Source organism: Paramormyrops kingsleyae, chromosome 10, assembly GCF_048594095.1.
Source record: "Paramormyrops kingsleyae isolate MSU_618 chromosome 10, PKINGS_0.4, whole genome shotgun sequence".
Lineage (NCBI taxonomy): Eukaryota > Metazoa > Chordata > Actinopteri > Osteoglossiformes > Mormyridae > Paramormyrops > Paramormyrops kingsleyae.
Genome location: NC_132806.1, coordinates 6,637,234 through 6,664,703, shown reverse-complemented (window position 1 = coordinate 6,664,703; position 27,470 = coordinate 6,637,234). Strand labels below are relative to the sequence as shown.

The following is a 27,470-nucleotide window of genomic DNA, read 5'->3' as shown; positions in this document are numbered from 1 at the left end:
CAGATCTACTTTATCTGGTCCTGCCTGAAGTGTCCCCTCGTCCGTAAGCATAAGGCTGCATATCTTTGTGATTCAAAGAGGCAGAAGCCCAACAGCAGGATGTAGGAGGGTGTCTGGTACCTTGGAAAGGGATGTGAAAGTGCCAGGGTATTGTTTAAACCCACATTGGCACAGGCCACAGGACCCCCATGACTATAGGAAGGTGAACAGCTCCTTGTACATCAAATTTGGAGAGATGCAGTTCATTCTGCTCTCACCTCTGCCCTGTGGCTCCATCAGCTTCCTGCTACTGTGGCTTTCATGTGGTTTTCATCTCTGTTTGTCAGTTTTCTTCTACTCATATGCTCTGCCTTTGGTGTATGTAAGGAGTTTCATCTGTACCTTGTCTGCTGTCATAGCTCTTACCTTTAAGCTGGCTCTCTTCTGACTCTCAGGTAGGATGCATTTTTGAGATTGTCTTTCCTTGATTTTGTTATTTAAAATGTCATGTATTGTCATCTTTTTGCTAAGCAACTTATTTCTTGAGATTAGCTAAACCATTTGAGGGATGGGTAGCTGGTAATAAAATGATCTTTTCAAATATAATTTTGATGTTCTTTCATTCACAAAACATTAATCTCATTAAACTCATCACCGTTTGCACTATTTTTACATGAGACCTTACCTGACATATTGTTTTTTTATTTTTTATTTAATGAGTAGCACTGTGGCCACATAAGGGAAATCCGTGAGTGCAATGAAAAAACTAAAAATGCAAAAAACTCTTGTACAGTGGTACCTCAGTTCTCAAACTCATTAGAACTCAAATTTCTTAAAAGTCGAACCAACCAGTTCGAAAAAAAAGACCTAGAACTCAATCTGAATCTCAGAAGTCAAACCGTGAACGCCGACCAGAGATAACTTGCATGCGTGGGAAAATGATCATGCAGCACGTCTCTCAGTGGAAACAAAGGGTAACGCTTCAGTCTCAGCCTCGCATTCCCTGTGATAGCATCTTGCATGTTTACACAAGCTGAATACATATATTTAGACAGTAAAAAGACATTTAGACAATGATAGATAGTAATTATTATTATATAATAAAATACATTAAAAAATAAAGATTTCTTATTAATTATTTTAATATCATTAATAATAAACCATTAATACATTTAATTATAACAATATTGTCTTGGACGGAACGGGGACAAAGGCGCAGACGTCAGGGTATCAGGGAGCACGGGGTTTAATTACAGGTAAGGCAGGCAAAACGCAGACGGACAATACAATGACTGGACTGGGGAAACGAACTGAAATGCGGACGAAATACAGAGGACTAATGACAACAACCAGAAATAGCTGATCACACGGGGATTCCACTCGAGGTTAACGAGGGGGCGTGGCGTGGAAGGAGCGGACGATCGGGGCAGGATTTTTTTTAACTTTACACATTGCTTGGATACATTAATTTTCTTACTTTACAAATTACTGTTTTGATAAATGTGTTTAGTACAGTATATGCTCTTCTTGTTTTATCCGGTTCATTTTGTGTTTAAATGTTAAAAAAATTGGCCGAGAAACAAATTAATAGGTTTTCCATGATTTCTTATGGGGAAAATTTGATCAGAACTCGAACTTTTTAGGATTCGATCCAGAGTTCTGAACAGATTAAGTTTGAGTTCTGAGGTACCACTATATTTTGATTTGGTTACTTATGGTTATGGTTAGGGCTGGGTATGGGTCAAGGCTGTCATAGTTAGCATTAGCATTTTTCCCATAGAAATGAATGGATGGTCCCCACAATAGATGAGTACAAATGTGAGTTTGTGTGTGTGTGTGTGTGTGCGTGCGTGTGTATGTGGTGGGAGGGAGTGTGGAGTTTTATTCAGGTACTCCGGATTCCATTTGCAGTCCAAAGACTTGTACTTAAGGCAACCAGCATCTCTATGTTGCCCATAGTGTGTGCATGTGCCCTGTGATTGGCTGGCATCCTATCCAGGGTGTATGTCGGCCTTGTGCTCTATGCTGCAGTATATGATGAATGGACAAATATAGGACGAGATCTGTAAAAGTAAAACGATGCTGATTGCAACATTAATGGTGTTCAGTGGTTAGTGGTTAACAGCACTGCATTATGTAATAATTTGACAAATTGTGAATGAAGACATTCATTTTTGTTATTTATGATATAATGCACCATACTTCTACATTTTCATCATAAAAAGTGCAACTCCTACATTTTGTAAAAACCACTGCAATATGTAAAAATTTGTTACAAAATGAGGGGAAATTTATTACATATTGCATTCAAGCTATTACAAAATGTGGAAGATTATTACAAAATGCAGGCACTATTACATAAAATTTGTTATGTTTTTGTTGAGTTATTACATAATGTGGTGTTCTTGTGTAATGTTTCGTGACAAGATGCAATTGTAGGAATTATTAGCTCAGGTAAATTTTAATATCTCCACAAATATGTTTGAATTAATTAAAGTTTAATTACTTATTATTTAATGCTGATTATTAATCAATTGTTATGCCGAATGGTCGGCTCCTCCAAACTCGATTGCGGTATCCCCGTGAGTCTGTTAATGTGAGACTTAAATGGGATTCCCTAATTACCAGTATCACTTAGTAACCTGGGTTAGAAGGCTTGTCCACCGAGCTGCGTCACCAGGTAATGTAAACAATTGGTAGCGAAGCTCCCCTCATGGCCGATGAGAGAGAGTCTCTCGATGTTTCAGGCGAGTTTGAGGTTCAGAGCGTGTAGCAAGATCGCACAAAGGCAGGAACTTATTGTGGAACACTCAATGACGGAGGCTAAAGTTGTGTAAAAGACATGCATTTATTCCTAGCTAACACTACAACTAACATAAGACAGACATTACACCTAACACAAACAACAAACACGAAATAACGGAATAAAACAAACAATGTAATTATGAAAATGCAATGACCGGATTTAAATGAGTAACCTTAAATGGGAAATACTGTTCTGCAAAGCAAGCACAGTTTGTGGAAACACGACCCTAAAGTCTTATAGCAGGTTAACAGAACAGCTTAAGTTGTTAGAATGAAAGGAAGTTGGTTTACTTGGTTGAAGAGTGGGGGGGGGGGGGTCTTGGCAGTTGATGGCAGAGCTGCTGAGCTGATGGCACTCAGGAAGGCGCGGCGTTTGGAGCAGTGGAGTGGAGTCCCTTTGGATTCTCTCTCCTGGTGAAGCTTTGTCTTGGGTGCTGTTCTCTGTTCAGCTGGGCCTTCACTGGAGGGTTTTTGTGGGTTTCTCTTCTCCCGGGCTGATGTTCTCCTTCGGGCGGATGGTTTTCTCTGCGCCCCTTTGTTCTGAGGTGCTAGATTTTTATGGTCTAAAGTTCATGAATAGGGATGACCAGGAATTCGACTCCTGGCCCAATGGCTGGCCATCCATTTGGCGGGCTTTCGGAAGGGGGTCTGTATCAGTCCTTTTGGGATTTATGGCCCGACTGATTCTCCCTTTACTGATGATTTTCATTAAGCTGTTATAACTTTTGATACATCCACTTTTATGGTAATCACTGACCAGATTTGGAATCAGGAGTGATTTTCCATCAGTTTGACACCAAATATGCCATACCAGCTTCACAGGTACATACCTCATACCATCTGCATTAATTGATTAAACAATTAATTATTTTATCTATGTGACTCATTCACATCAGTATGGGATACAGGTGTTTTGGGTTGCACCTCAACAGATGTTACACTTTGTGCAGACATTACATCAAATATTCATATTACAAACAGCACATCTTATACATAGATAGGCGTGGCCATTAGTTTGTGGTAATATCAATATAAGTTGCACATCTGGACACAACATATCTTGGTTGGTGTGGCTTATTCTAATTAATCTTCTCCAAAATGGATAATGTACACCTTAATTCGGTTCTTTTTAATATAGCATGGTAGAACAAAGAAACTCTGTAACGGTCCACCAAGATCAGATAAGGTTACACTCACTTTCCAGATTCTTCTGGTATACCATGAGAACATACATACAATGGTAGCTATACCTATCTATTTATTTAAATTTATATGTGTTCAAGTGCAAAGGGGTAAAATAGGTGATACTCCGTGAACATGGTTATAAGGGTGGCACACAAAACACTAAGATTGTCTAAGGACACATACAAACATAACCTATCTGTATATTGAGACTAGTAGTCGTGAGTAAATCAATATACAGGGTATACAAAAGCCAAACTTAAATGAAATTTCCTTTAGGGTGTTCGTCTGTTGGGTGAGTATGATGTAAGGCAGAGTGTATGTGGAGGGGGGTTGTGTGCCAAGTCAAGGGCAATAAAAGTTGGAGTACTGGCCTCCCTTGTTATCTGTGTGTGTGTGTTTATGTGTGTAACCCCCCTTTGGTGCCTCTCGTACCAGGCTCGGCCTTGTCTCAGGCCACCTGGAATTTAGGCCCTGTGATATGTGCATGTGTGATCCTACACAATGGATGGAGCACATTGGACTTTTGAGTCAAAGCTTTGCCCTGGGCCCATGGTTCACTAAAACACATGCCGAACATGCCTTGTAACCAACAGCCACTCCAACAATTTTGGATTCAAAAGCTTGTCCATTTTGATTTCCTCACTCTGTTGCTTGGGTTACAACAAACTTACTATAAAACAAAGAAAAATCTTGTTTCATATTATGTCAGTGGTTGATTTTAAAACCTTGACTACAAGCATCAATCTGTGTACTACATGGTCATGGATCATTTTTACATTTTTAACTAAATTTCTATTTTTTCTCTCCGATGGAGATTATTACAGGGCGTACAGTGGGGTGAGGTGGGGGACAATTAAAATAAACCACCTGCCACATTCTTTTGACAAGTGCTTCTGTGACATTTGCCTAATAAGCGATTTTATGATGCTGATCAGTTACCAAGACAACAGCCTGCTATGGAAATCTAGAACTTGTTAGCAGAGCAATATCTCAAGCCATGTAGCAATGTATACAACAAACAAGTGCATTTACCTTTGCCTTTTCTTGCAACACCATGTTGAAAAGGTACCCTCAATGTGATTTCACAGGAGCATTCACATGCCAAAGTGATACTCCTCAGCAATATTATAAACCTAAGAATAATGTTTGAAAGTTATCCATAATATCTGGCACATGATGTATTGTAACAATTTTTTCCCCACACTTTTCACAGACCATCGTCCCCTTCTCTCTCTTCTGTCATGTGGTGGTTGCTCGTCCTCTGGCTGTGGGGGTGCTGGCTGCCCCCTGGTCATCCACAGTGCACTACAGAGAGAAACGCCCTCCAGTGCCAGAAGGCCCAGATGCTACCTGGGTCGAACCTGGCAGGTGAGGGCTTTGATGTGGTCACCATGGAGCGTAAGGGTGCCTACATCATCGACGTGGAGCACTGGCAGAGGAAAGCAGACAACTCCTGCACGCTGTGCACCAACCCGTACCTGAACAATGAGAAGCAGAAGCTGCCACAGGCACTAGTGGATTGGCGAGCTGAGACTGACTGCAAGAAGAAGCTGGCCAGCAGCGTCTATGAATCCAGTGAGCAGTTTGTTGAAAGTGGCCAGAGTGGGGTGGACATCAGCTGGAAAGTGGGACTTGATCTCATCAGTCCTCGATCAGGATCTCTCATGGTAGGAGGTACCCACTCAAAACAGGCCAGTAAAGCTATGGAGATGTCTAAGAAGGACAAGTACAGCTTCATTAAACAGGAGTTCCACTGCAGCTACTACAGGTGAGGGGGGGGGGGGAGGTAGTGCTCAATTGGGTTATAAGATGGAAACATGCAGAGGGCAGGAAATGAATTACAAACTCTTGAAATGCTGATAAGGTTTAATCATGTCTTTTTTTAACTAGGGTATCATAGAAGAATTTACTGCATTCCTCAGATGGGAAATATATATGGTTTTGGGACCGGTCTGCTGATGTTGCTGCAGTAGCTTTGCTTGTTAAGACAATAACTTAAAACCTGTTTGAGATCTTTTTCAAACTTAGCAGAGGCATTGTATGGGTGACGAACTGGAACTGGTATATTTTGAGACAGATGCCCCCAAAGTTGAAGTGATGGTGTGTAGTGACCTCAAAGAGAAGGATGAGTTGATAATTGGCTTAACCTTGTGAACAGGACAACTCTGTTTATTATTATTCCTCTATTTACTCTATTTGATCTTTTATGGATCTTATTAGTGCTTCACAAAAACAATGTTTGGATGCAAATCTGCACCTGAAATTCTTCCCCATGCTAAACCCAAAATCAAGCCAAAATTAGAACTGCATGATGGAGTGAAAACTCCGTAAAAACTGAGACTGCAAACATCGTCTTGTAAACACACGCATATGTCATGTGAACATATTTCGTGGATCGTTTTGCAAAGTTCCCTGGAATGATCTGCGCTTTTTGAGATTAGTAAAGTTTTCTTACTCTGACTCACTCTGACTCTGACACTGTACTGGTCAATGATTTTCAAACTGTGGTGCACAAGATGATTTTCTGAATATCCACTCTGCAAATTTTATCAGTAGTAATCAAGTAGCCGGTCAGCAAAATGTATCCTGGGGAACGTGGTAAAATGTATTATGGGGGAATTTAATCGTGTCACTTAGCCCTAGTCCAAGTCATTGGTAACACATGAAAGAACAGGCGCAGATCTGGTGCTCCAGGAATGCCAGACAAATCGCCTGACCTTGCACTCGAACGCTAATCTTCACTTTGAACGATTTGTGTATGTATATATGTGTGTGTGCGTTTGAAAAGGAGAGTGATTAACCATGTTTAACCATTCAGAACATGAGCTCAGCCATCAGGCAAGATACAGTCATTTGTTCATCAATTTTCCATGTTGTTTTGTAGGCAAGGAATTGGTATACTATGAAAAAGTAAAAAGAAAAAAAAAAGAGTTAAAATACTTTAATTTGTAAATACTGATCTTGTTGATTGTAGCTAATCCCTTGTACAGTGGTGTGAAAAAGGGTCAATTACGCGTTCTGAAACTACGAGACAAACTGTGACATACAATGGTGTGAAAAAGTGTTTGCCCACTTCCTGATTTCTTATTTTTTGGTATGTTTGTCACACATAAATGTCTCAGATCATCAAACAAATTTAAATATTAGACAAAGATGACACACTTTTTCACACCATTGTATATCAGAATGTTTGAGGGATAGCCAGCATGGATTTAGGAGAGGTAGATCCTGTTTAACAAATCTGTTGGAGTTTTTTGAGGAAGCTACTCAGGAAGTTGATGATAAGAAGGCCTATGATGTCATCTACTTAGATTTCCAAAAGGCTTTTGATGTTGTTCCCCACAAGAGGCTCTCACTTAAACTCAAAGCGACAGGTATTTTAGGAACTGTAGCGACCTGGATTGATAACTGGTTAACGGATAGGAAGCAGCGAGTAGTTATAAGAGGCTCGATGTCACAGTGGGCCTGCGTTCATAGTGGGGTACCGCAGGGTTCAATTTTAGGACCACTTTTGTTCCTAATTTACATAAATGATATAGACACCAATATATACAGTAAACTGGTGAAATTTGCAGATGACACCAAGGTGGGTGGTGTAGCAGATACCGAACTAGCGGCTCAGCAGCTACAGCGGGATCTTAATTTAATTAGTGACTGGGCTGACACCTGGCAGATGAAATTTAACATAGACAAATGTAAGGTACTCCATGTAGGGAGCAGAAATATAAAGTACAGGTATTTTATGGGACCTACTGAAATAAAGGTAGCTGATTATGAGAAAGACCTTGGTGTGTATGTTGATGCTTCCATGTCTCATTCTCGCCAGTGCGGGGAAGCAATAAAAAAGGCCAATAGGATGTTGGGGTATATCTCCAGGTGTGTGGAGTTTAAGTCAAGGGAGGTAATGCTAAGATTATACAATTCTTTGGTGAGACCTCACCTAGAATTTTGTGTACAGGTTTGGTCACCATATCTTAAAAAGGACATAACGGCCTTAGAAAAGGTGCAGCGTAGGGCCACAAGAATGATTCCTGGTCATAGAGGAATGTCATACGAGGAAAGGTTATTTGAGCTAAATCTGTTCAGCCTCAAGCAAAGGAGACTGAGGGGGGACATGATCCAGGTCTATAAGATTCTATCAGGTTTGGATGCTGTTCAACCGAATAGTTACTTCAGCATTAGTTCAAATACAAGAACTCGTGGCTATAGGTGGAAATTAGAGGGAGAACATTTCAAACTGGATTTAAGGAAGCACTTCTTTACACAGCGTGTAGTCAGAGTATGGAATAGTCTTCCTGATAACGTAGTGCAAGCTGAATCCTTGGGTTCCTTTAAATCAGAGCTAGATAGATGGTAGACGGAGCTCGTTAGCCTTGGTAGGCAGTTCGTCTAGGAGAAGGAAAACTCTGATTTCAAACCACAGCGCCAGGTGTGCTGGACAGTCTCGATGCGCAACGACCCTGGGTTTCACGGACGTGGGTTCCACGGACGTGACTCAGGCATTCAGCAACCATGCCCCTGCCAGGGTTACCAGCCCCGCTGCCTTGTGGGTATCTTCCGGGAGGAGAAAAGGCTATGGGAGTAAACCCAGACAGAAAATCCGGAGTGGAGCCCCTAAGGCGGCTGGCCAGTGCTCTGTGCCCCAGCCGGCAACTCCTGCAGCCAAGCTGGTGCCAAACGTATTGCTTTGCTTTCCTTTGGAATTCACCAGCAAGGCAGAGAGGGGGATACTAGTGTCTGGGCAGCCTAGTGTCTCCATACCCGCACCCAGGCTTGCGTCCTGGAGAGGTCACTCCAGTGCTGTCTTACAGCATCATACAACACGGAAGACAGCAGTTACGAGTTATAAGCCCATATTCGATTGGCGTAGGATAGGGCGCTACGGGCTGTCTTCGACGGTGGGAGGATCCATCGCGTTCCACTGGTCAACTACCGCCCACCTTAAGCTGGGCAGCCCCCGGCTAATAGGGTGTTGACCTGCCACGGTCTGCCTGCTTCTTTGGGTGCTTGGAGCTTAGAGATAAACTCGACAAGCAGACCGCAAATACTGCACCAGGCAAACAGAAGAAAAAAACAGTTCTACGGCTGGGAAGTTGGAATGTCAGGACTATGTGTCCTGGCCTTACTGAGGACCTTTCTGGCATTGATGACTGCAGAAAGACCGCTGTCATCAACCGTGAGTTGAAGAAGTTCAACATTGACATCGCTGCCCTTCAGGAAATCAGACTCCCTGCAGACGGCAGCCTCAGAGAGAAGGACTACACCTTCTTCTGGCAGGGGAAGAGACCTGAGGAACCACGACAGCATGGCGTTGGCTTCGCTGTGAGCAACGCCCTTCTAACCTCAGTGGCGCCTCCGGATGGCAGCACTGAAAGGATTCTGTCCCTCCGACTCTACTGTTACACTGGCCCTCTGAACATCCTGAGCATTTATGCTCCAACACTCTGCTCTCCTGCAGAGATCAAGGATCAGTTCTACGAGGAACTCCATGCTGCCATTAGAAGAGTGCCTTCCTCAGAAGCCTTAGTCCTACTCGGTGATTTTAATGCCAGGGTGGGCAGTGACCTCGACTCCTGGCCCATGTGTCTAGGCCACTTCGGTGTTGGCAAAATGAATGAGAACGGTCAGAGGCTTCTTGAGCTTTGCTCCTACCATGACCTCTGCATTACAAACACGTTCTTCTCCACCAAGCTTCATCACCGAGTTTCATGGCGGCACCCCAGATCCCTCCACTGGCACCAGCTAGACCTGGCCATCACACGCAGGACTATGCTGCGCAGTATCCTCGTCACCCGCAGCTATCATAGTGCTGGCTGCGATACAGACCACTCCTTAGTCGGCAGCAAACTGCGACTTCAGCTCAAGCGTGTTTATCGCACAAGGCAGAAAGGGCGGCCACAAATCAACGTAACTAGAACCTTTGTTCCCGATCTATGCACCAAGTTTGCAAAATCCATCACGCAAGCCCTTCTGGAACCCCCAACAGGCAGCATAGAGGAAAAGTGGAGTTTCATTCGGGATACTATATACCATCAAGCCATGGCCACATTTGGCGAGAAGGAGAGAAGAAACCCTGACTGGTTCGAGGCGAAATTCACAGAGATTGAGCCTGCGATAGAAGCCAAGCGAGCAGCGCTCATCAAGCACAAGAACAACCCCTCAGAGGGCACTCTAGCTGCACTAAGGAAGGCTAGGTGCGAAGCTCAACGCGTGGCCCGCCGCTGCGCCAACGAGTATTGGCTGAACCTCTGCCTGAGTATCCAGCAAGCTGCTGACAGCGGCAACGCCCGTGGCATGTTCGAAGCCATGAAGAAGGCTGTCGGCCCGTCTGCCACCAAGGTCGCGCCACTGAAGTCATCAACCGGCGACATTATCACGGACAGATCCAAACAGATGGAACGATGGGCCGAGCATTACCAGGAACTCTACTCCCAGGAAACTGTCGTCACCGAAGATGCTCTGCAGCACATCCAGGCCCTGCCAGTCTTAGTGGAGCTTGATGCCTTACCTACCCCAGAGGAGCTCAGCAAAGCCATAGACTCCCTAGCCTCCGGAAAAGCTCCAGGCAAAGACGGCATACCCTCTGAGGTGTACAAGGCCGGCAAGTCTACCACTTTGCTCACCCGTCTGCATGAACTGCTCTGTCAATGCTGGAACGAGGGCACCATCCCTCAGGACATGCGCGACGCCAACATCGTCACCATTTATAAAAACAAAGGCGACCGCAGTGACGGTAACAACTACAGGGGCATTTCTCTCCTGAGCATCGCTGGAAAGGCTTTCGCCAGAGTGGTTCTCCACAGGCTTCAAACGCTCGCCACGCGAGTTTACCCAGAGTCACAATGTGGCTTTAGAGCTGGGAGATCGACAGCGGACATAATTTTCACAATGCGACAACTGCAGGAGAAGTGCCGAGAGCAGCATCAGCCGCTTTACGTCGCATTTATCGACCTGACCAAAGCCTTTGATCTTGTCAGCAGAAAGGGGCTCTTCGTACTGCTCTCCAAGATTGGATGCCCCCCGAAGCTACTCAAGACGATCACATCTTTTCACGAGGGCATGCAGAGCACAATACAGTACGACGGCTCTTCATCAGACCCCTTCCCAATTAACAACGGGGTAAAACAGGGCTGCGTCCTTGCTCCCACACTCTTCGGCATTTTCTTCTCTTTACTATTCTCTTACGCTTTCAACTCCTGCGACGACGGCGACTACCTCCACACAAGAACAGACGGGAAGCTTTTTAATCTAGCCCGTCTGCGTGCCAAGACCAAGGTGCGTCACATACTCCTGCGGGAATTGCTGTTCGCCGATGACGCAGCGCTAGCAACCCACACTGAGGAAGCCCTCCAGCGACTCATTAACCGCTTCACTCATGCTAGCAGTGCTTTCGGCCTTACCATCAGCCTCAAGAAGACCAACATTATGAGTCAGGATGTCAGCAGCACCCCCAGCATCTGCATTGGTGACCACACTCTGGAGGTAGTGGAGGAGTTCATCTATCTGGGTTCCACCATTTGCAGCAACCTATCACTTGATACTGAAATTGAGAAGCGGATCGGCACGCCTCACCAAACGGGTGTGGGAGAACACCATGCTGACCATCAACACCAAGATCCGTATTTACCAGGCTTGTGTCCTCAGCATCCTCTTGTACGCCAGCGAGACATGGACCCTGTACGCCCGCCATGAACACAGGCTCAATACGTTCCATCTCCGCTGCCTGCAAAGGATACTGGGGATCACATGGCAGGACCACATTTCCAACACGGTTGTCCTGGAAAAGTCTGGCATCCTCAGCATGCATGCTCTGCTCACTCAGCGCCGCCTTCGCTGGCTCGGCCATGTTCATCACATGGACGATGGACGGCTCCCCAAAGACATCCTCTACGGAGAACTGGACTCTGGCGTCAGACCAGTGGGGAGGCCAGCACTGCGCTATAAAGACGTCTGCAAGCGCGACATGGAAGCCTGCGACATCAGCCCCACAACATGGGAAGCTGCAGCAGCAGATCGCAGTGGGTGGAGGCAAACCGTCAAGGCGGGTGTAAACAGCTACGAACAAAAGCGACACCTACAGTGGGCAGAGAGGAGAGAACGCAGAAAAAATGTGGAGAAATCCTCAGTGAAACCAGACACCATCTTCATCTGCCAAAACTGCACCAGGAGCTGTACATCCAGAATTGGGCTCTACAGTCACCAAAGACGCTGCAATCAAGCCATGGAGTAACCTATCCGGACGCAGAATTCCATAGTCTTCCGAGACTGAGGACGGCAACGAAGTCAGAGTATGGAATAGTCTTCCTGATAACATAGTGCAAGCTGAATCCTTGGGTTCCTTTAAATCAGAGCTAGATAAGATTTTAACATCTCTGAGCTATTAGTTAAGTTCTCCCCAAGCGAGCTCGATGGGCCGAATGGCCTCCTCTCGTTTGTATAGTTCTTATGTTCTTATGTTAATTTTTTTTATCAGTTTGTCTCGTAGTTTCAGACCGCGTAATTGCCCCCCCCCACAACAAAATTTACCATTGTGGACCCAGGGAGGTGGGGGGGGATGGCCTCCCTTATTTCTTAAAATCGACAGTGACAACCTTAGTGAGGACTGATATTTTGACCTATGATGGGGTACGTCTCCAGTTAGCTAGACACAACAACATGGTGAGGAAAAACCATGAGATTCTGAACTGGCTGATTAATGCAATTTAACTATAGTTTTGCTTTCCCATTACAATGATGTTTTGGATTTCCTCGTGTGTTTGTGTTGCAAGGTAATCTACAGCAAAACAGTAATCTTCAGCTGTGTAACCTACTCACAAATAAAAATACTAAATGAAAAACTTCAAAAATAAAAATACTCAAATAAAAGGCAAATTCATATGAAAAATACATAAAAAGGTAAATGGAGACTAAATGACCACAAAGCATAGATTCTGTCCATTAAAAGAAGTTCAAGAGAATACATTTGGAATGGGACCGATATTATGCATCCCCTATATCAGGGGTGCCTAAACAGTCCAGTCAATCGCGGGGTAATTCTGAATTGATCTCAAAGTGCGTCGCAAGTGTCCGTGCACTTGCGAGTGTGCGCCCATTTTTCAGTGTGCAGCTAATCGTGTACTGTAAACATTTAGCATGCAAACATGTCAGGAGCCAAAAGATCAAAAACCTATCATTTTCATTCAGAGTGGGAAGAAGATTATTTTTTTGTTTACTCAAAGTCGAAGTCCATATGTCTTATATGCAATGTGAGTGTGGCATTACTGGCATTTCAAAACGATGCATAAAAGCTACGAGCCTGAGTTCCCTGCTAAAACAGCCATACGCAGCCGAAAAGTGTGAGAAATGAAAAGTCAGTTAGCAGCACAGCAGTGAATTTTTACCAAGCCGAAACCAAAAGTAAGGCTGCAGCGATAGCTTCCCAGTGCCAGCGGTCCCAGTAAGGTAGAGAAATACATTTACTTACACTTTTTCAATTTGGAGAATTACCTGGATTTGTATGGATTCGCTGTGTGCATGTTAACTATGTAGAAAGGCAATAGCTAGAGTAATAATAGAGTAACAGAGTAATAGACAACCCGCAGGCCCTCCGAGAGGCCAGGGAGAAAACCATAGTGCCGTCAGTCCCACCGTTGCTGGGTAAAGCCAGGTAGAGGTGGACGTAGGCCCAGAAGAAGAGGAAGGCCAGCACTGCGGACACCAGGAAGACCCACGTAACCCCCCCGGAAAGGCAAAGTCAAGAGGCACTGAGGAGAAGGCTCCAGCCAGAACGAACAAGATCATGTGGCCAAAATTAGCAATTTAGTAGACTTGGCCCTCAGCCAGGTTCTACGGTCCCTGCAGGGTAGCATGGAGTCCAGGCTCAACCTGTTCAGAGACATTCTCTACCATGAATGCAAAGACAGGTTTGGAGTAATCAACAGCAACAAGTCCACCATGCCAAGGAAGAAGGGGAGACGAGAGCAAGGAATTGAGCAGCTAATCCAGCAACGGCAGCAACTCCGCAAGTGCTGGAGGAAAGCAAGCCAGAATGAGAGAGAGGGTCTGAACGGCCTCTGGAACAAAATCAGACAGAGGCTAGCCCACTTGAGGAGGGCGGCGCACATCCGAAAGAGGCGAAAGAGGAAAGAGAAGGAGCGAGCCAACTTCTTCAAGAACCCCAACAGGTTTGCCAGGTCAAGGAGGAATGTTGCCCTCTTTGTAACACCAGGAGCACGAGCCTCCACCACATCTTGTCAGGCTGCAAGACCACTACAGATGGCGACACGACCAGGTCCTGAGAAAGCTGGCAGAGGTCTTAGAGGGGCAGAGGCAGGAAACAAGCAGAGGGCACCCTCCACCAGTGGACCGACACATCTGGTTCAGAAGGGGAGGGCAGTGCAGAAGCTGCTCCGCGAGCTCCACGGAGATCTCCTCGGACATCACCTCTTGTGACCCAGGACTGCAATATGAGAGTCGACCTGAGCAGGAAGTTTCAGATCCCCAATGAGATCACTAGCACAAGCCTGCGCCCAGACATTGTGCTGTGGTCCAGCAGTACTAAGTCGGTTCTTCTCATCGAGCTAACCATTCCGTGGGAAGCAGGCGTGGAGGCTGCTTGGGAGCAGAAGATGCTGAAGTACTCAGACCTTGCGGAAGAGTGCAGGGAGGCCGGATGGAGAACCACTATTTATCCGGTAGAGGTTGGCTGCCGTGGTTTTGTGGGGACATCAGCTGTCTACCTCCTGAGAGATTTCGGTGTGTGTGGGGCAAGCCTTCGGAAAACAACCAGAGATCTGGCAGAGGAGGCAGAGAATAGTAGCTTCTGGGTGTGGCTGAAGAGGAGGGATACACACTTGGGCACCACCTAGCTCAAGGGCAAGCTGCAGGGGGTGATTGGGAGACATCCCTGTCGCTGCCCCGCCACCAGGAGACGTTCCAGGTTCAAAGGGGCGAAACGTCAAGGAATGCTGGTACCCGGCTGATGACCCTGCAGCGAGCCAACCTGTAGGCACCAGAGGAGGTGCGTCAGGTAGCAATGCCTTAGCAGGCGAAGATCTACCTGTGTTTGTGTTTGTCACTTTAAAAGTTGATCTTGAGTTAAAAAAGGTTGGGCACCCCTGCCCTTTATTATAGCGCTCAGAGATGTATGTACAGTATATTGTGATGCCGTGGGGTTAGATCATCAGAACTGATTATGTAATGCCTCACCACACCTATCGGTAAATTATGTAAAATAATATGTATATTTCTGTATGTATGTTATAACAGTAAATGTTATAACCATTTAATGTTTACCATGTAATGTGTGTGCATTTTCAGTAGCAAGCAACCATGAGCGTGACTATTGCGTTAATTGTTGGCATCCATGTCTTTGCCGTTGCTAGTCAGACTAGTTGTGAGTTGTCAGAGAAAAAATACGCTTATGAAAATGACCTGATTCGACAACTTAGGCAGCTCCAAACTGTGATATGGTGCAGGGGAGAAGTATCAGCAGACCAGGAACTGAGAAGTGTGCCTTTCTGGGGTGATCCAATGGAGCTAGCACACTGCACTGCCAGCACTGGACAGCAGTAGGAGCAGCAGTTCTGCAACAAAAAAACAATGCAGAATTTGATGGCAGGACAAAGATTGATGTACATTTGCCTTGCTAGAGCAGAGAGGGCTGATGCATTGGTGAAAACAAGGAGGGTTGAAGCAATCCTGTCTCCACCAGGAACATCACACCATCCACCAGACACACCGCATCACTCGCTATTAAACTGCACCTGCAACAATGAGAGCCCTGAAGCAGCCCTCACCCACAAATGAACCTTTGTGCTTGTGATTGGAAGGTCATCAGTTTGAGCTCGGCCTCAGCACATCTGTGGATGCTTGAGCAAGAGCCTCAACTCCCAGCGTCCTGGATGTTGCTGTGGGTGGCTGCCCTTTGTGCCAAACTTGCACTGTTCTACAGTGAGCAAGTTGGGGGAGCCGTAAAAGAGAATTTCCCCACAGGGATCAATAAAATGATCTAACTATCATCATTATTATTATTTCTGTCTTATCAGGTGTGCTCCTTAGGCCACGAGAGGGACTCCTCTGTGGACTGCATAGTAGAGGGCGCCCACTGTCAAGCCTTGGTGGACATGACCCGACCAGGGTGGGAGGCAACTTTAATTTCTAATCATTTTAATGATGCTTTATTGATTCCAGTGGGCAAATTTTCTTTTCATCTACCCCAACTTGCTCTCCCTGACACAAAATTAGGTCAGAGTAAGCTTGGCAGTGAAGGTGCAGCAGTAGCAAGGAGCTAGGGGTTAAGGTCCTTGCTCAAGGGCCCACAGTCATGTGACTATTCTCCTGAAGTCGTGCTCGAACCGGCAGCCTTTTGATCACAGGCACAGACACTTTGCACTGAGTGCATCACTGGTATGTGAGCGGTAAGGAAGGGAAGGACATGGCTCCACACCCCGCTATTGGGGCAGACCACGTAGTGGGAAGTGTGGCTGCCTAAGATCTGCAATCTGTGCATCATCGGGCTCGACTTGCTGTCTTATCACCAGGGCTACGCTCCACCTCAGCATAGACGCAGCAACTACAGATGAAGCCGGTGGACATGCCCCCAACTGTTCCAGCAGTATCCAACATATAATGAACTCAACCGGTGCAGCACATGGGTGACAGCGTGACAGCAGATCCCTGCCCAGTGACAGCACAGGCAGTTTACTAATTATGGCAGCAGAGCAGCATGGACTTGGCAGCAGAGCAGCGGCAATGGCTGAGGATCCTGCTGGATGGATATATGGACATCTTTGTGGCTCAAGACAACAAATGTAGACTAACCATGATCATCCAGCACTGGATCAACGCCAGAAATCCCCAATCCATCTATTAGCAACCTAACTGGCTGGTATTTACCAAGTGTCAGGCAGCAGAGCAGAAGATGATGGTGGCAGTGGGTGTCATCAGATTTTCGGACAGTCCATGTGCTGCGCTGGCAGTCCTGGTTAGGACGGAGGATGGATGGGTCATGGCTTTTTTGTGTGGACTTGTCTGAAGGCCATGACTCAGAAGCACTCGTACCTACTGCCTCGGATTGATGACGCTCTGGAACACATCACTGGGTGTAGCATCCCTGGCTGAATGATGGTTAAACTCTCAACGGATGGTTCATAAAGGGGGTTTTATTCAGATGCACATAAACGGTGAACTCACCGTAAGAGCTAAAGGAAAAAGGGGGAAGAAAACAAAGATAAAATAAACATTATGTTCCTTTTATATTATAACTTACAGTCATATAAGTTATTTAAAGATAATTTCTCACAAAGCCCTGTAAATAAGAAAACAACACGAAAACCTCCATGAAGTGCATTTATTTACTGAATTAAGTTAGACGGAATACATGAAATTAAGGCAAGGCAGGAGTATGGAGCATCGATCCAAAATAGCAGTTTGCTAGTTTGCTAACATAACACTTTTAAGGTTTAAAGTTTAAAACTCAAATGAACAATAAAGAGGCATTTAAAAATTACACAAGTACAATAAAATACTGACAGACCACCAGCCAGGTACTAAAGCAAAAGGAAAAAAACCATCTCTTTTAACTTAGTAAGCGCCCTTTTTCTGCTCCGCTTCACTGCCACTGTATTGTCGTGCCGGTCCGTCGTGCTTACGCTCTGGGGTTTAGCAGTGCCGTAATTTCAAAATAAAAGTCTAGACATTCGCAAAGAAAAACCACAAGATTGCTCCACAAAAAACCCAAATAAAAACAACATGGAAGAAAAAATATACTTGGCTGCGATGGACCAACTCAAAGGTCATTTCAAAGGTCAGGTGATTCAGCTTCTTAGTCCTTCGAAATGGCTATTGGCAGGTCAACCTGGCCCCGTATGCCTGACCCAAGACTGCTTTCACATTTTGGTCAGGATTAGAAAGATTGTGGTGATAAGGAACTGGCCCTCCCCATAAAGCATGTGATTGAAATCCCCAGCCACAATGAAGCTTAGTGCTAATTCGCTCCACAGCCTCACAGAAAAGGGGTGGCCCTTCAACTGGACTGAGGACTTGCCGCAACCTCTGGACTGTGCTCACCTAGCTCTGTGCAGGCATACCCGACCTAGTGATTCCCTTCATCCTGGACACGGATGCTAACAATGAGGCATTTGGCGTAATTTTTTCAAAGATGGGACCTCAGGGCAAGAGGGTGGTGGCCTACTTCAGCTGGACTCTGAGACGAGAAAAACTACTGCGCAGTGTTGGCATGCTTTACTCCACTGCATTTGATGCTTTGCATTGCACTTGGTGATGGACCCCCTGCAAGCTCATGGCTATCATCCAAGCCTGTTGCTATTTCCACCGCTACCTATATGGATGGCACTTCCAGCTGTGCACTGACCACCTATTCCCTACCTGACTGCTGAGCTTGCGTACCCCATGAGGCAGCTTTGGTATGCCGGAGGAGTTGCACAGCGACCAGGGGAAGAACTTTGAACTGTTGGTGTTTTTCAAAGTCTGCATATGACTGGGCATTGCAAAGAACCACACCACCCCAGAGTGATAGGCTGATGGAGTGATTTAACAGCTCACTGTGCAGCTTGCCATCGTCATTGTTGACCACCAACATGACTGCGACTGCCATCTGGCCCTAGTCCTGTCGGCAGTGGTACTCAATGCATGCTGGCAGTGCTACTGTTCAGGAGGAAGTAGTGCATGCCAGTGGACTTGGTTCAGTGGTTCAGTTCACCCCCAGTGCCTGTGGTAGTGAAAGAGCCAGGTATGTACTTACGGTACATTTGGAAGCATCTGAGGGGTGTGTACGAGCTGACACAGCAACATCAAGGCGCAGCAACCACCCAGCAGAAGCACGCTTACGATGCATTGTCATGGGCAGTACTTTGGCATTGGGGACCCAGTTTGGGTGTAATGCCCTATTTACATGAAGGACTAGTCACCCAAGCTAGACAGCCATTGGAGGGGACCGGGAGAGATCCTCGAGTGCCTCGCCAACGTAATTTATTGCCTGCACCTGTCTGATCCTGCAATGGGATCATCTGATATCATATCACCCCTTGGCCCAACCTAGCTGTAGAGGACACACCGGGGTAGGAAGGTATGTCGGGGTCCCTGGGGCTGACCCCTTAGGTGGGGACAATGTGATGCTGCAGGGTTTGATCAGCAGTTTGATTGCGCCACACTATGTGTATCTGTAAAAGATGTAAAATAAAAAATACGTTTGGCCATTGATGTTGTCATAACCATGTAGTGTTTACCATGTCATTTGTGTGTTTTTGTTAGCATGCAATCATGAGCATGATTATCACATTAATTTTTGGCTTCCATGTTTGTGCCACTGTTAGTTAGATTAGTGGTGATTTGTTATAGTAAAATGCCAATTCTCCATTTTAAAGAACTGCCATCTGTCAGGAATCGCGGGGCGGGCGAGCCGGAAAGCAGGTGAGCGGAGCCGTGAAGTCAGGCAAACAGGGTTTATTTGCAGACGGGGGGTTGACGGGTACGGACATCCACTGACACTACAATGATGGATCTGACAAGACATACTCAGACGCGGACTAAATACATAAGACTAGCCAGAAATAACAGCCGGAGGGCCCCCGGGCGACCGTGAGGCAGGAGCCGGAGGAGACAACGACGGGGTAGAGGAGGAAACCAGAGGGACCAACGGAGGGGCAGAGAAGAAAGCAGGAGGGGGCACCAGCGAAGGCAAGGAGAGAGCAGAAGGGGAACACGGCGAAGGCAAGGAGAGAGGGGAAGCCGTAGCAGGCAACGGCGCAACCAAAGCAGGCGGAGGCGCTGTCCACCGACGAGCCAGAGCGGGGAGACCTGCAGGCGAGCGACGAGTCGGAGCGGGGGAACCTGCAGGCGGCCGCCGAGGCGTCGCAGGTGGGACCACAGGTGGCCGACGAAGCGACGGCGGGGGACCCGCAGGCGACCATCGAGCAGGAGCCCGGGGGACCGCAGGCGAGCCGGGGGGCAGGGCGGGCGGGACCGACCCCTGCGCCTATGTCCTCTCCCTTTCCGGGACACCGACAGGCGGGGTTCCGGTCGGGCTTGACCGCGCCGGGGCGAGGGAAGAGGAGTCATTAGGGAAGTCCCCAAGGGGTCCCACTCGAGCTCCTCCTCCTCCAAGGAGGAAGGAGCGGTGGTTGGTCTGTCCGGGACCTCCTCGGGGACTGGAACTAGGGCTGGGGGGACTGGAGCAGGGATCGTGACAGCAGGCGTAGCTGCAGGCAGAGCCGAGGGCTGGACGGGCAGGACAGGGGAGCCAGGCTGGACGGCCAGGACAGCAGGGGGCGGCGCAGCAGGCACCTCGGGTGCGCGGCCAGCAGGGGGCGGCACAGCAGGCATCTCGGGCGCGTGGCCAGCAGGGGGTGGCGCAGCAGGCATCTCGGGCGCGTGGCCAGCAGGAGGCGCCGCAGCAGCCACTGCTCCAGCAGAAGCCTCGTGTGAAGCAGCAGGAGGCGCGGTAGCTTCAGGCAGGATGGCTGCAGGCAGAGCGGCAGCATCAGGCAGGAGGGCCTCAGGCAGAGCGGCAGCCTCAGGCAGGAGGGCCTCAGGCAGAGCGGCAGCCTCAGGCAGGAGGGCCGCAGGCAAATCAGGCGCCGGCAGGACAGGCGAGACAGGCAGATCAGGCGCCCGCAGGACAGGCGAGACAGGCGTATCAGGCGCCGGCAGGACAGGCGAGACAGGCGGATCAGGCGCCGGCAGGACAGGCGAGACAGGCGGATCAGGCGCCGACAGGACAGGCGAGACAGGCGGATCAGGCGCCGGCAGGACAGGCGAGACAGGCAGATCAGGCGCCGGCAGGACAGACGAGACAGGCAGATCAGGAGGGGGCTCCTCGGGCGTGCAGCCAGCAGGGGGCGCCACGGTGGGCGCTGCCAACACGCGCCCAGCAGGGGGCACCACGGCGGGCGCCGCCATCACATGGCCAGAAGGCGCCACGGTGGGCGCCGCCATCACATGGCCAGCAGGGGGTGCCGCAGCAGCTGTAGCAGGTGGTGCTGCGGGCAGAGCGGCGGCAGCGGCAGCTGCAGGGATCGCAGGCAGGACGAGCGGGTCAGGCTGGACATGCGGTGCCGCTGGCAGTGCGGCGGCAGCAGCAGCAGGCGTTGCCGCGGGCAGAGCGGCGGCAGCAGCAGCAGACCTTGCTTTGTGCACTGGTGCGCAGTCATGTTGGAACAGGAAGGGGCCATCTCCAAACTGCTCCCACAAAGTTGGGAGCATGAAATTGTCCAAAATGGCAGCATTAAGAGTTCCTTTCACTGGAACTAAGGGGCCAAGCCCAACATCTGAAAAACAACCCCACACCATAATCCCCCCTCCACCAAACTTTACATTTGGTATATTGCAGTCAGGCAAGAACTGTTCTGGCAACTGCCAAACCTAGACTCGTCCATTGGATTGCCAGATAGATAAGCATGATTCGTCACTCCAGAGAACACGTCTTCACTGCTGTAGAGTCCAGTGGCGGCCTGCTTTACACCACTGCATCTGATGCTTTGCATTGCACTTGGTGATGTAAGGCTTGGATGTTGCTGCTCGGCCATGGAAACCCATTCCATGGAGTTCTCTACACGCTGTTCTTGAGCTAATCTGAAGACCACATGAAGTTTGGAGGTATGTAGCTATTGAGTCTGCAGACAGTTGGCGAATTCTGCATACTGTGCGCCTCAGCATGCATTGTTCCCGCACTGTGATTTTACATGGCATACCACTTTGTGGCTGAGATGCTGCTGTTCCCAATTGCTTCCACTTTGTTATAATACCACTAACAGTTGACTGTGGAATATTTAGTAGCATGTTCAAGGAAACTGCCACCTACAGTCAGCACACTGAACTGGAGGAATATGCGTCCTCTGTCAACGGATGCATCAATAAGTGCATAGAGGATGTAACTGCCTCCAAAACTGTCACCAGTTGGGCAAACCAAAAACCTTGGATGACAGCAAAGGTGTGCATTGCTGAGGGCTCACTATGCTACCTTCAAATCCGGAGACAAAGTTCAGGATGAACCCACTCAGGGAGTGTGGGGACCAGCTGGCAAATGTCCTCACGGACATTTTCAACGTCTCCCTGAGCCAGGCAGATGCTTAAAGGCCACCACCATCACTCCTGTGACGAAAAAGACTACCATCATGTGTCTCAACGACTACTGGCCAATAGCATTCACACCTGTCATCATGATGTGCTTTGAAAGACTAGTCATGAAGCATATGAACGCAGCATCCGGACTAAGGGTGGGCGATATACCGGTAGACACGACTAACCGGTAGAAATTTGTCAACCGATAGAGATTTTGGTCTATCGTCTTAATCGCGATTGAGATCACGTGACGTTGCACGTCAGGTAACCACGCAATACACTTTCACTTCGACAATGGAAGAAGACGGTGCAGCGGTGAGTTTACTTGTGTAGCACTTTATACCCAAATGTGAGGTACAATTGTACACATCTAAGATTCCAGATTCGGCCAAGCAGAATAAGAAAGATTTGCTTCTCTTTTAAATTAAAGTGTAATTAACAATTTATTATACAATTCACCAAGAGAAAATATAAATTAATATTTAAGGCTATGTATAAAATCTCAAGAAATGTATATATGCATCAAACGATCATTCTTGAAATGATAATCATTCAAGTAATAAACAAAGGACTTGCAAAATGACCATACAAATTACAGCTTCGGAAAAAAAATAAAACAAAAAAAGTAACAACAGAAAAGATTTCCAAGATACTGTAGGTGTATGCAAATTTCAGTTCACGAGAAAATAAAAAAAGTAACAAAAATATTAGTGAAATACACCGCCCGGGTGATTATTGGGAAAAAAAAGAAAAATCTTATCTGAAAGTAGTCCGTATTTCAAATCCAGTGATGCTTGGGATCTATCGGGACTGGCTCGCCATTCAATGGGCTACGATGTTCCAGGACAAAAAAAAAAACAATCGGAGTTATCAAAAGAATGGAAAAGGGGAATTCAAACATAATTGGTAAGCGATCTTCTAACCACAATGTAATCTTTGATTAAAATAAAGATCTGATAAATAACTATGCTGGGTTCTCTTGCAAGGAGAAGTGCACGCCTATGCCTCCACCATCCAAAACTAAAACAGAGAAGAGATTGTATAAAAAAAAACTCGCGCCGCTTTTTTTTGATAAAACGGGATATGACGTCAACCCACGGGCCATATTTTTTTTCTCTCCGTACATGAAAATAATAAAAAAAAAAAAAAAAAAATAAAGAAAAACTTTATTAAATAATAAAATGTATTTATGGAAGACTTCTCTCCATTTGTAACCGTATTATTTATGGGGGTTACACTTACATGTGACGAAACCAACAACGAGGAGATTGTAAAGAAAAAAGGTGCATTAATTGTCTGTGGTGTGGAATTGGTTTGGGTATAGGAAAAGTGATACGAATGAGACGAACGTGATTTGCAAGGTATGCAAGAGCACTGTTTTAGCAAGCGGTGGAAACACGTCAAACCTTTTCTATCATCTCAAATCCAAGCATCCAAACGAATATGGCCAAAGTCAAAAAATGCAGTACAATACATTGCAGTAAACAGTATGGTTGTTTTTTTACTTAAAGTAATGCTGCAATTCACAGTTTAAATAAAATTACATTATATAAAAGTTTCTTTGAATTTTTATTTATGCATTTCCAGATACAAATTGCTATATTGTGATATATATCGTTATCGAGGTAGAAAATTGCTTCTACCGTGATAGAAGATTTTGGTTATATCGCCCACCCCTAATCCGGACAAGCTCAACTAGACTAGTAATAGCTTCGTCCCACAAGCTTTAAGACTCCTGAACTCATCTTGAGTTAAATTTGACCTATTTTATTTTATTTTATTAGCTGGCTAATGAAACAGTTCACCAGCCACTTTATTGTACTATTCTTTTACTGTACTAGCATATTTGTACTTTTTGTTATCTGCTGCTACATTACCTGCTGCTAAATTATTTTGCATACTGTATATTATGTACAAAAAGTTTCTATTCAATATTGCTATGTACATATTTTCATGACCTGCTCGTACGATCCGCCTGTGTGCCACGCCCCCCTCATTACCTCATGTGAATTCCTGATTGTTCAAAGTTGTTTTGCATTTCCATCCCTTAGTCTTGTGTATTTAAGTCCACATCTGAGTCTGTATCGTCAGATCTGTCATTAATGTGTGTACCCTGTGTTGATTGTCTGCCCGAAATAAACCCCATCCTTTGGATCTCTGCCTGTTTTGATTGATCATTCTCCCCATCCTGCTTGCTTGGCGAACGGTGGACATAACACATATGGTCCACATACTTCATTTCTTTCACCCTATTCATGTATATCCTCCTGAGACGCCACCCATTCATTTATGACCATTGCAGTGGACATTTTATTTTTGCATATACAGTGGTACCTCGGTTCTCGAACTTAATCTGTTCCGGACTCCGGTTCGAATGCTAAAAAGTTTGAGTTCTGATCGAATTTTTCCCATAAGAAATAATGGAAAACCAATTAATTGGTTCTCGGCCCCCCAAAATTACACCTAAATATGTTTTTTTTTAGCATTTAAACACAAAATGAACAGGATAAGACAAGATGAGCATTTATTTCTTAATGGCTTCCAAAACGATAAAGATCTTATCCCAACATTACCCCTGTCCTGCCCCGATCATCCGCTCCTTCCGTGTGCCACGCCCCTTCGTTAACCCCGTGTGGAATCCCCATGTGATCAGCTGTTTCTGGTTGTTGTCACTAGTCCTCTGTATTAAGTCAGTTTGTTTTCCCAGTCCGTTCGGCTTGCTTACAGCGCTGGCTTAAAGCAACACATTCTGATCCTGACGCAATGCATTACGGTTAGATACATTGCGACCTCTCACCCGGCTGCACAAACTGGTACCGCCTCCGTGACGACACACCTTTGCCCTTATTGACTGAAGAGTTTAGTTACACGCATGACGATTGTATCCCAGGCAGTTCTGATGCGTAATCTGCTATTTCTCCCGAATATCATGTAAAGCAGTGAGAACTGGTTTTCAGTTAATTTACCTGGTAAAATAAATTTTAAATAAATTACATAAATGCTCTAATAGTACATGTAAGTTAGTGGTTTATTTATTGTTATTTATTGTAATGTTGCGCTGCTTTATTTGGTTAATCGTACAGTCTGTGAAGAAGGCATTCAAGTAAGAATTGCATGGCGCGTACAATTTATATTAGGTCGGCGTTCATGGTTCGACTTCTGATATTCAGATCGAGTTCTAGGTCAAACTGGTTTATTCGACTTTCAAGAAATTCGAGTTCTAGTGAGTTCGAGAACCGAGGTACCACTGTATCTTTTCACTGATGTAAGGAAACATATTTATTCTTGTTGTACACTAAAGATGACATGCTGTGAAATTAAAAATGAAAATAAATTTGAAAAAAGGTGTCTTATTTCCTCCAAAGACATAGAAAATCACAATTAACCTAAAACTGAAGGACACTTTTTCCTTGGGTCTCAGGAGGTTAATGTGCACTATTAAGAGGTGTGTCCCAATACTTTTGTCCATATAGTGTATTTTGTGGCTCACAGCCATGCAAATATGTTGGATGAATGTTATGTACGAGGGATGAATTTAAACACAAAAAAGCTGAATCTTTGTGAGGTTTGAAAAGTCAGATTGCCTGCCGTGTTTTAGATTTGTTTTTTAAGTAGAGCTAAAATGCACATCAGAAAAATGTCTTGCTGTTTTGTCTGTCTTCCCACCCAAGTTCCCCCAACTGTACTCTCCACATTCTCTAGTATTACGCCCCATGAAAAAATGTTTATTTTTGTATGATTTAGCCAATTTAGTAAAATTAGATTTCACTTTTCAGTTTGTTCTGAATCTGTTTAAGTGCAATTCGAAGGGAATTTTAAGTGAAAATGGAGCATTGAAGTAAAGAAATAATGACTTGAGTTGATAAATATCAATACTGACTGATATATATCATTATAAAATATTTTGCAATATCAGCCCTATCTGGAGGTGTTTTGCAAGCTTTATTTAAGCAGAGCTAAAATGCACATCACACCTGGGGGTGTTTTGTTTGTCGTCCCACCCAGGTACAGAGTGGTGGACAGCCCACCCCTCCATAGGGAGTTTGCACGCAGTTTTAAGCTCCTCCCCCCTCAGTATAACAATATCACCAAGGAAGACTACCGCCGCCTACTGGACATCTACGGGACTCACTTCATCAGGAAGGTGCAGCTGGGCGGCCGTGTGAGCAGCACCACCGCATTCCGGTTCTGCCAGGCGGCGCTAAACGGCTACACTGAGACTGAGGTGAAAGACTGCCTGGAGACGGAGGCCTCTGCACGCATAAAAGCTGTTTCTGTTAAGGCTGAGTCTAGCTACTGCAAGAATGCCAAGACAAAGCACAATATCAAGGATAACTTCCACAGCCAGTTCACCGAAAGGATCACCGAGGTAGAGGGCGGCCAGCACATGGTTTCTGACCTGCTGTTTTCAGACAAGCCTGATGCCATGCAGAAGTGGCTGGACAGCCTGAAGACCATGCCGGGAATCATCACCTACTCTCTCCACCCCCTGCATTATCTGGTGCAGAAGCCAAAGACCAAAAAGGCGGCGCTGAAGAAGGCGGTGGAGGACTACATCCTGGAGAAGGCCCTATACAAGCACTGCTCCAAGAAATGCTCAGGAGGTTCGACACCCAGCAAACATGACCCCTGTCACTGTGTCTGTGTGGCCAGTGAACAAAACAACTGCAACTGCTGCCCAACTAGGCCAGGCCTGGCCCAAGTGACGGTTACGGTGAAGTGGGCCCGGGGCTTGTGGGGAGACTACAATGGTGAGACCGATGGCTTTGTCTACATTGGTCTAGCTGACAAAAATACCCAGACCAGGGTGATCCACAACAACAATAACCCGATCTGGAACAGTGAGTTCTCATTTGGTACCATTCAGCTCTCACTGGACACAAAGATGAGGCTGGAAGTGTGGGACGAAGACAAGATGTGGTACAAATGGTGGAACGACAAGCTGGGAGAGTGCACGATCAATCCTGTTAGAGGCTTCCATGATGAAATCTGTCCGCTGAACCATGGCAATCTCTACTGCTCCTATAAGGTGGAGTGTGCTCCTGGGCTCATGGGAGAGCGATGCAGAGAATACGCCCCTTCTCCTATGAACCCCAGACTGGCCGACCTTTACACCTCCCGGAATGCCTTCAACGTCACTCCCGTTCTCCTGGAGCGCCTCAGAAGGGGGCAGTCCATCGAGGATCCCCTGCCGTTTCTGTTATCCAACAGGAGTGATAATAAGATGCTGGGCTCCTCAGGTGGAGATACTCCTCATGCTCCTGCTGAGCCCTAAGGGAGGAAGAGATGCACGCCACAATGAAGATGTACAGTAGTAGCTGCTTTAGCTGTGCCTTTTCTGCCGCTGTCCATGCAGCCAATCCACTCAGCTCATCAAGCTTGCATTTCTGAGAAACATGCATTTCTATTGCAATAAAATCAACTGCAACTTTGCTAAAGAA

At 46.3% G+C, this 27,470-nt stretch overlaps 1 protein-coding gene across 1 annotated transcript; it reads left to right on the top strand.

The window, feature by feature from the left end:
• The first annotated feature begins 354 nt into the window (after positions 1–354).
• On the top strand, positions 355–27,470 carry LOC140593248 (perforin-1-like). Its single transcript, XM_072717202.1, has 3 exons — positions 355–434; positions 5,183–5,737; positions 26,035–27,470. The coding sequence occupies exons 2-3, from the start codon at positions 5,211–5,213 to the stop codon at positions 27,302–27,304; spliced, it is 1,797 nt and encodes a 598-aa protein (XP_072573303.1). The 5' UTR covers positions 355–434; positions 5,183–5,210; the 3' UTR covers positions 27,305–27,470.

What these genes read in the sequence shown, in the direction of transcription:
- LOC140593248 (XM_072717202.1), top strand. Translation starts at nt 5,211, where the DNA reads ATGTGGTGGTTGCTCGTCCTCTGGCTGTGGGGGTGCTGGCTGCCCCCT. An exon ending in TTCCACTGCAGCTACTACAG is followed by an intron (nt 5,738 to 26,034) that starts GTGAGGGGGGGG and finishes CGTCCCACCCAG; the next exon opens with GTACAGAGTGGTGGACAGCC.